At 36.2% G+C, this 9,049-nt stretch overlaps 1 protein-coding gene across 1 annotated transcript; it reads right to left on the bottom strand.

Annotated features, from left to right (window-relative positions):
* Positions 1-557: 557 nt before the first annotated feature.
* LOC139711743 (macrophage migration inhibitory factor-like) lies at positions 558-8,822 on the bottom strand. Its single transcript, XM_071623601.1, has 3 exons — positions 8,715-8,822; positions 7,459-7,631; positions 558-627 (listed from the first exon to the last, which is right to left on the bottom strand). Exons 1-3 carry the CDS (start codon positions 8,820-8,822, stop codon positions 558-560), a joined length of 351 nt encoding a protein of 116 aa, XP_071479702.1.
* Positions 8,823-9,049: the final 227 nt, after the last annotated feature.

The following is a 9,049-nucleotide window of genomic DNA, read 5'->3' as shown; positions in this document are numbered from 1 at the left end:
TGGTACAGACAAGAAAGAGTCAATATTCTCGTGCCCCATGTGCATCCAAGTCAGATTATATGCCATTCTGATGAACCACAGTACAAAAAAGGTATAGGTATAATGAAAAAAGGATTTATGCAACACAATGTCCAAACATCATCAATCTTCTCAAACTATAAAAAAACTTTTCTGTAGGCTAGGGCAGCACAAGACACAACAAACATATGGTCAGCACATACCATAAACACAAAAACCTTTAGACTGTTTGTAGTACCATAGTGTAAAATTCTAAATTCATTGTATGATTCGATCAAAATGTATATGAAAGGCCAATTTTACAAAACTAACCATCAGGAATTCAAATCATAACAATTTTAGTTAGTTACCATTTAAATTTTCCCAACAAAATGTCTTGCAACTGCTCACCATAATCAGCATAATAGTTTGCTACAAAAATACATCAGCCAAGGTAAATTACTCTTCTACATTCAATGTTAGGAAGCTAGAAGTTCTCTTCACTCTTCGTTTGAGTTGATATTTTCCCTTTCCTGAAGCAGATGGTATGACGCAACATCTTAGCTTGCGAAAGTTGTGTTGTTAAAGCCAACATCTTGAGGAGCTATGTCTCTGAAGATCACATACATTCTGGAGTACAATGAGAGAGAGAGAGAGAGAGAGAGAGAGAGAGAGAGAGTTAGAGAGTATGGACTTTTGATTAGGATTGTAGAAGAAATTATTATTCAGGATCAAAATAACAACATGTATTTGCACTATTACTATAAGACCATCAATCTGTTTTCATTAGCTTAAAACTCGACATTTCAGTTTTTTTTTAATGGGGGATGCAGATGGGTCGGGGCCATGGGGGATGAGGATACTGATGTGTTCAGTTAGAGTTTATTGCTATATGGTTCACTTCTAATAACGAAAAAGAAGAAGAAGAAGAAGAAGAAGAAGTCAATTTCACTCTCGTGTGAGTGCTTTGACGGCGCTTCTTTTTTTCTTAATCAAGAGTGAATGTGCGTTTCTCTGTTTGATTTCTTTTTCATAGAAAAATCCAATGCTCATATACATGTACTTTGAATTAATTTGTAAGACAGTATGCTTGCCAATGCGTCGTGTAATGTTAATTTCTCAATGCTTGTATTCTTTTGTTATGTGTGATTTTGAAAAAGGCAGAAATAAAACCAAACCAAACCAAACCAAAAAAAAAAAAAGAAGAAAGAAGATATTTAGTCCTTTATATTGATACATGTGCAGGAATAAAACATTTATGTTAAAGACGAAGAATTGAAGCAGACAGCACATCGTGAGAAAGGTAGTTAGAATACCCTTCTAGTAATTGATGGATTTCTTGACATCATCCATTTGAAAACTATCAGCCCATTATTCTTGTGTTTTAGTCAAATTTTAGAAATTCAGTAAGATAATTATCAGTGTATTTCCTACGTTTTGGATACTGCCAATTTGAATTTCTTTTTTTTAAACAAACAGGAGGATTGTATAATTTTTCAATTTCAATCTCAATCTTTATTTCAATTTTCGACAAAAACATAAAGACATCACGCACTTTTGGCAGTGTTTGGTAACAGAAAATAAGGTGCATAAAACTATGTCGTTGATAAGCATTCGTTTATGATAATATTATGGCAAATGTGTCGTTGATAAGCATTCGATCTGTGATGTTTAGGAAATAAGTTAATGTGTGAAGGTAACTGACAAGATTGGGCGAAGATAACTGACAAATCAATTATTGTATGTCATTAAGTTTTACCCGTCTGCTGCAACGTTCATCTTTGCCATCGCAGCTGTGATGACCTTGGTTAGGTTCTTATTTTCCTCAATTCCCAGGCTCCCAATGGACGTCATTTTTGCCAGAGCACATGCATCACTGGACCCTCCGAACATCATCGTCTGGTTTGGGACCACACTAACCAAGATAGCCTATGAGGAGAAAAAATGAAGAAAAAAAATATATACCGAAAAACAAAACTAAAGTGTACACAGCAATGAATGCAAAATTGCAAAACTTAGGAATTAGCATTCATCACATGTGGCAAAAGCGGTTCGGTGTAAAAATGGCAGAGGTAAAAATGGCAGAGGTAAAAATGGCAGGGGTAAAAATGGCAGAGGTAAAAATGGCAGAGATAAAAATGGCAGAGGTAAAAATGGCAGGGGTAAAATGGCAGGGGTAAAAATGGCAGAGGTAAAAATGGCAGAGGTAAAAATGGCAGAGGTAAAAATGGCAGAGGTAAAAATGGCAGAAGTAAAAATGGCAGGGGTAAAAATGGCAGAGGTAAAAATGGCAGAAGTAAAAATGGTAGGGGTAAAAATGGCAGAGGTAAAAATGGCAGAGGTAAAAATGGCAGAGGTGAAAATGGCAGGGGTAAAATGGCAGGGGTAAAAATGGCAGAGGTAAAAATGGCAGAGGTAAAAATGGCAGGGGTAAAAATGGCAGAGGTAAAAATGGCAGAGGTAAAAATGGCAGAGGTAAAAATGGCAGGGGTAAAAATGGCAATGGTAAAAATGGCAGAGGTAAAAATGGCAGAGGTAAAAATGGCAGAGGTAAAAATGGCAGGTGTAAAAATGGCAGAGGTAAGAATGGCAGAGGTAAAAATGGCAGAGGTAAAAATGGCAGAGGTAAAAATGGCAGAAGTAAAAATGGCAGGGGTAAAAATGGCAGAGGTAAAAATGGCAGAAGTAAAAATGGCAGGGGTAAAAATGGCAGAGGTAAAAATGGCAGAGGTAAAAATGGCAGAGGTGAAAATGGCAGGGGTAAAAATGGCAGGGGTAAAAATGGCAGAGGTAAAAATGGCAGAGGTAAAAATGGCAGGGGTAAAAATGGCAGAGGTAAAAATGGCAGAGGTAAAAATGGCAGGGGTAAAAATGGCAGGGGTAAAAATGGCATGGGTGAAAATGGCAGGGGTAAAAATGGCAGGGGTAAAAATGGCAGAGGTAAAAATGGCAGGGGTAAAAATGGCAGGGGTAAAAATGGCAGGGGTAAAAATGGCAGGGGTAAAAATGGCAGAGGTAAAAATGGCAGAGGTAAAAATGGCAGAGGTGAAAATGGCAGGGGTAAAGTTGTCAGCGGTCGAAATGTCTGTGGTCAAAATGCTAGAGATAAAAATGCCATTGATAAAAATTTAGTCGTTGAAATGCAAGAGGACGAGGTAAAAGTGACAGATTTTTTTTCTTCATGTTTCCTACACCTTTCTCGCAATACGCGCTTTTCGTGCCTTCTGAAATAAAGCACGGGGGAGACCGGGGAGAAATGGGACACGGGGAGAAATATGGGACACTCATGTTACTTGAAAAATGCTTGGCCAGTCAACAATCTAATCAGTAAAAAGATGAGCCTCGGTACACCTGAAAATGGACATATTAACCGCTATACAGCTATACATATATATATATGTATATAGTGAAAACTTTGAGCAAAGAAAATGGGTTTCCATCGGGATTCGAACCCGAGACCTCCGGATTACTAGACTACCGATGGAAACCCATTTTCTTTGCTCAAAGTTTTCACTATTTTTGTTTCTGGTCAGATTTCCCTCTCTTTGCTTATATATACTGCATATATATATATATATATATATAGATATAAACAGTATATAATGTATATATACATTTATCATATTTTGGTCTTTTATTTTTGCCTTGTTTTTGCCTTATTCTGTTCAGTGTTTCCAAGTTTGTTGCTTTTTGTTATGTTCACGTCCCAAGCCCTGACGAAGACCTCTAAAAGGGATGAAAGCTTAACAGCAATACAAGGCAATAAGTGAACTACTGCAACGTCCACTATCAACCCTCGTCCTTCGTCACGACTTTATATATTTTCCGACATGTTTTGAGAAAATTCAGCCAGAAAAATAAGAAAACATATGTTTAGGGAAAATTGGTGGAATATTAAAAAATAGTAAAAAAGTGGGGAAAAAATAGTGCCTCAATAGTGGTATCCGTCACTTATTGTTTCGTGTGTGCGTCTTCACTTTGCAAAATAAAAAGTAAAACATCTTTCTTATTATTACAAAATCAGTTCAAAAATCATGCATGCAAGACATGGTGCTTTGGTTGTAAAAACATAATCAACCGCCATTTGCCTCGGTAGTTAGGAAAAGTTGCTTACACATCACATATCCTCATCATTGATGCAAATATATATATATATATATTTCCATTATATATATTTATATACTATGGCATATAGACTGATTATATGTATATATATATTATATATATATATATATATATATATAGGTGTGTACTGTATATTTATACATATGATATATCTTTATTCATAGTGCTATATTCAAAGAGAAAGAGAGAGAGAGAGAGAACAATCAAGTCACGAGAATTCTCGCAATTTTTGCATCGTACACTTTATTAATTTGTTGTATTAGTTTATACTCAACATAAAGATATTCACAAAATTTCACTTTCTTTTTCAAAATCGCTGTACTGAAGATGTAAAACGGTGTTGACATTTGTTAATTGGCTCATACTCCCCTTCCATTTTGGCCATATCCAAGTATGTTTTTGGTGTATTTTTCGCCTTGAATGATATTTTCGCTTTGATGGCCTATAGTTTACATTATGGTAATTACTCCACAAATGTTTTCAGTCTTAACGGGACTGTACAGTACTGGTTGCGGTAGGGATTCATGTGTTGAACATTCCTAAGTGAGATAATGAAAAGCCTCTTATGAAATATGAAAGAGCATGTAATTTTAAGAAGGATTCAACGTTTATTTGATGAAAATTGGTTTTCAAATGGCTGATATATCCAAAAAAGTGCTAACAATAAAAGGCGACATGCCACAACTTTATTAGGATCTCTTTGTTTCACCTTGTTTTTGGATATATCAGCCATTTCAAAACCGATTTTCATCGAATAAACTTTTGATACACCATAGAACTGCATGCTCTTTGATATCTCATAGAGTGGTTTCTGAATATCTCGCAAAACGTTAAAAGCTAAATCTTCACCTCGACCAGAACTGTACACACCCTTTATTAATACATGAACAAACGCTGGTCTGCCCTGTAATTTAAACGATGCAATGTGAACCATACACATAAAATCATTGATGCCCCTTTAATAAAAAAAAGAAGCAATGCCAACTTTTCATTTTCATCTCTAAACAAATTTACTTTGTTTTCCGTCTTGCTCCTTGTCTCTCAAGCAAATAAATCGGAATTATATCTGACATGTAATCCTGTGTTCATTTATATTTTTCAATGGCTGCAAGTTTTCAATCCTTCTTTATCTCTAGCCTTCTCTTCTTGCTGCGTCGTCTTTATTCAAGTTGCTTCACATGTTTCCTTCTATACAAAAGACTTGTACTGCTTGTAAGCACACACACACACATACACACACACACACACACTCACGCACACACAATCTGTATTTTGAGCCGTGAAAACATGATACAGACACAATTAAAACTCTTCGTGTACAGGAACGATGAAATGATCATTGCGCAGCTGCAAAACAATGACTGAAACTGACAACAGCGTGCATATTATAATTTATAATCATGTAGTTTTGCATAGCTTAGTTATACCTAACTTAAGCCCTGTAAGACAGAAGATCTAATTATCATTCGTTATTATAGATCATTGCATACTGCAGCTTCCACCTACAACTGATTATCTGATTATTGTAATTATTGAGATTGGGAACGCACATATTTTATTACTGTAAGTTTCATATCAGTAGAGGTGTCACTTCCAACGAGGAGTCGGTTGAATATCCCCGGACGATCTATTTCGCGAAGGTTGAACCCTTGTATCCACAGTTTTGGGGTTCTAGGTCCCTGAAGACAATATACATTCTAGAAATAAAAACAAACACATAATCACTGCGTGTGGCACAATGCCATAAAGATATCCATCAGTCGTGGACTTGGAATAGTGTCCACATCTCTAAAATTTCAGACAACTTGCACAAAACAAAACAAAAGGAGCAAGAAAACCGAATTCATGCAAATATCTGAAATATACTTTTACCTTGTTACTACAGTCAAGTTTTTTTAGACTTATCGTTGATGTTAATTGTAAACCTATTATTCAATATCGGCTCTCGCTGAAGCCCTGTCTATCACTTCGGCCCCCACTTTTTTTTTTGCATTTTTTTTTTTGCTTGTCAGCTGATGAAACTCGGAAGTGGTACAAAAAATTGGCATAATCGAATGAAAATGAATCTTGAGTGGGCTTCGCACAAAACGAAAAATAAATCCTTGTTTAATGCAGGTCACCCAGCTCTGTGCAAGGCTCTCGTTCTGTTTATATCGTAAACCTTGGCTCACTTTGAATGCAAAGTTCTCAGTAAAACCATTTTACAATACTGGCTTTGAATTTCGGCCACGTTATTCCTAAAGTGTTGAAGTGCTAACGATTTCGCTACAGCGGTGAGCTTGACAAAATGTGCATCAAATCCCCGTATACCTAAAGGCAAATCATGAAGAATTCATCGACTGAATGTAGGGTTTATGTCTTTAGATGTGTGTGTGTGTGTGTGTGTGTGTGTGTGTGTGAGGGTGGGTGTCCGTGTGTGTGTGTGTGCAGAATCTTATATAATTTTATATAATTTTTCAGTATAGGGTATAGCGAATTTGCTCTGCAATATATATATATATATATATATATATATATATATATATGTGTATATATACTTATATTATATATGTATATATATATATATATGTATGTATATATGTACATAATATAATATATATATATATGTTTATAATATATATATATATATATATATATATATATATATATAATGTTAAAAAATGTCTTCAGCAGCAATGGTGTTTGAGTAATAACGCATCTATGGATTGGCTTGATTAAGTTATTTAAGATAGCTTTTTCTGTGATTCATGCAGAATTTTACGTCCATTTTTTATGCACGGTTTGTAAAAAAAAAAATGTTATATTGTATGTTTAAAAAGATATGATTTAGCAGTACAAGAGAGAATACAGCTGCTTGTTTTGTTCATATTAATTGCATTGTGAACGTGGGCCTGATATCGAATGAAACTCAAATAACGAATATGATAAAACCCCCAAAAAAGTATGTGGTTGTGTGCCAAGATCAAGGGTATAAAAGCTGAAAAGGGAAATAGTAAAAGCTTACTGTTGTGTCCCCTCAAAATGACCAGCGTGTAAACAGGGGATGTTATATAGGTTTTCCAGGTCAGTAATATTCGCAATATCAGATCAAGTGCCACATTAGGTAAGTCAAATGTCAATAGGGAAATCAAATGTCTACTTAGCAAGACAAATATCCTGTAAAATAGATAAGATGTCCATAGCCATGTCAAATATCCATGCACTGGAAATTCTTGCGTCATCTCAGGTTAATGAGAGTATATTATGCAATTCATAGGTGATTCAGATGCCACAATTTAGATATCAGTTGACTCCAAAGCACAGCAAAGATATCTTTCTCAAGAATATAATACTTACCGGTCAGCTGGGATACCGAGTTTGTCCTTCAGCGTAGTTGATACTGTCTGGGAAATGACCTTGTTCTCTTCCACACCAAGTTGTCCGATACTGACCAAGTTGACAACGGCGCAGGGAGCGTCGGACTTTGCGAACATCAACATCTGGTTTGGAACCACATGGACCTCTATGTACTGTATCGGTAGGAAATACCAAACCTGTTTACTCACAAGCAGACTATAATGCGTACACTCATCGTGTATTACGTGCAAAACTTAGTTAGTTAGTAAGTAAGTTAGCAGGGGCGAATCCAGGGAGGACCGCAACAGGCGCACGCCCCCCTTTATTTTTTGTTGAAACAAAAGAAATAAAAAGAAAAAATGGGGGGGGGGGAGGGGTGCATGCGCCTCCCTTTAATTTTGTAAACGCGCCCCCTCTTTACGAAATTCCTGGATCCGCCCCTGGTTAGTTAGTTAGTTTGTTTGTTTGTTAGTTAGCTCAGCTAGGTTACTAGTTAGAAAAAACCTGGCGAAGTATACATGGTGTAGGCCCTATATTATATATACTTTATTGTAAATATACATATTGTATTAAGCGATGTCACACTTATTATCTAGAACCTTCTTCCATGGTGTATATCATATTTACAATAAAGTATAGTTATATTTACAATACCACCCTAGCATTGACCACCATAGACGTCCCTATAATATTCCACTACACACATAAAAGGACACAATTTGCTGTCAATTTTATGCATGTATTTGAATCATTAAAATTAAAAGAAACTCTATCCATTAATTCTATCCAGAAATATCAGATACAGGCCTATCTTCTGGACCGTTAAGTCTCCTTGGCGTGCTCTCGTTCTGTAAGGTGAAATGCAACTTTCTACTGCCGTGAGATTATAAAAGTTATGTCTCGCTTTGCGTCATTCATATATACGAACTGAATGTCAAAAACTAGCAATATCATGCACTTTTTATTTCGAACCACGCAACCAGTCTGTTCCTGCTGGAATCCTCTCCCCGTGATTTGCGAAACCATGCAGGTTATACAGCCTGCTACCAAAACCAAAACAAAACAAAACAAAGCAAAACAACACTTTTGTATCAGCACCACTAACCTTTTTCACGTAACAAGAAAGATTCCTAAAGCTGTATTGATTTGGACCCACTGTCAACATGTCAGTAATCCCTGAAAATCACAAATTTCTGCTAGCATGATAAAAGCTATAGTAATCACACTCTCATAAATCTATTATAATTATTACGTACCTCCATTGGCTTTCCTATCGCTTTCTGGAACATGTCAGACATGTCAGACAAGAAACCGTCGGGGATCTTGGAATCCCTGACGTTTGTGAAAACTTGTAAAAGTGGCATTTTGTCTTCAACACTGGCAAATAAAAACCCCACTCCAATCAGAAAAGACAGCTAGTCCTCGAAACAACAGGTAAGGAACCCGGGAGTCCAGCAGTAGAGCCTATAGGAATACAACTTTGTACCTTTGCGCCACGTAAAATGCTTTGCAGATAAATGAGAACATCACCACTTCTAGGCCTTTGATATACATATCCCACGTTCGTTTCAGTTGAGTTATTTTTCATCGT

The sequence above is a fragment of the Diadema antillarum genome, unplaced genomic scaffold (assembly GCF_040938485.1).
Source record: "Diadema antillarum isolate AM-2024a unplaced genomic scaffold, OU_Dant_1.0 scf00000040, whole genome shotgun sequence".
Lineage (NCBI taxonomy): Eukaryota > Metazoa > Echinodermata > Echinoidea > Diadematoida > Diadematidae > Diadema > Diadema antillarum.
The sequence above is the reverse complement of the archived record's forward strand: the minus strand, read 5'-3'. Positions and strand labels throughout refer to the sequence as shown.

What these genes read in the sequence shown, in the direction of transcription:
- LOC139711743 (XM_071623601.1), bottom strand. Translation starts at nt 8,822, where the DNA reads ATGCCACTTTTACAAGTTTTCACAAACGTCAGGGATTCCAAGATCCCC. An exon ending in CGATAGGAAAGCCAATGGAG is followed by an intron (nt 7,632 to 8,714) that starts GTACGTAATAAT and finishes CTACCGATACAG; the next exon opens with TACATAGAGGTCCATGTGGT. An exon ending in CTCGGTATCCCAGCTGACCG is followed by an intron (nt 628 to 7,458) that starts GTAAGTATTATA and finishes ATTGTACTCCAG; the next exon opens with AATGTATGTGATCTTCAGAG.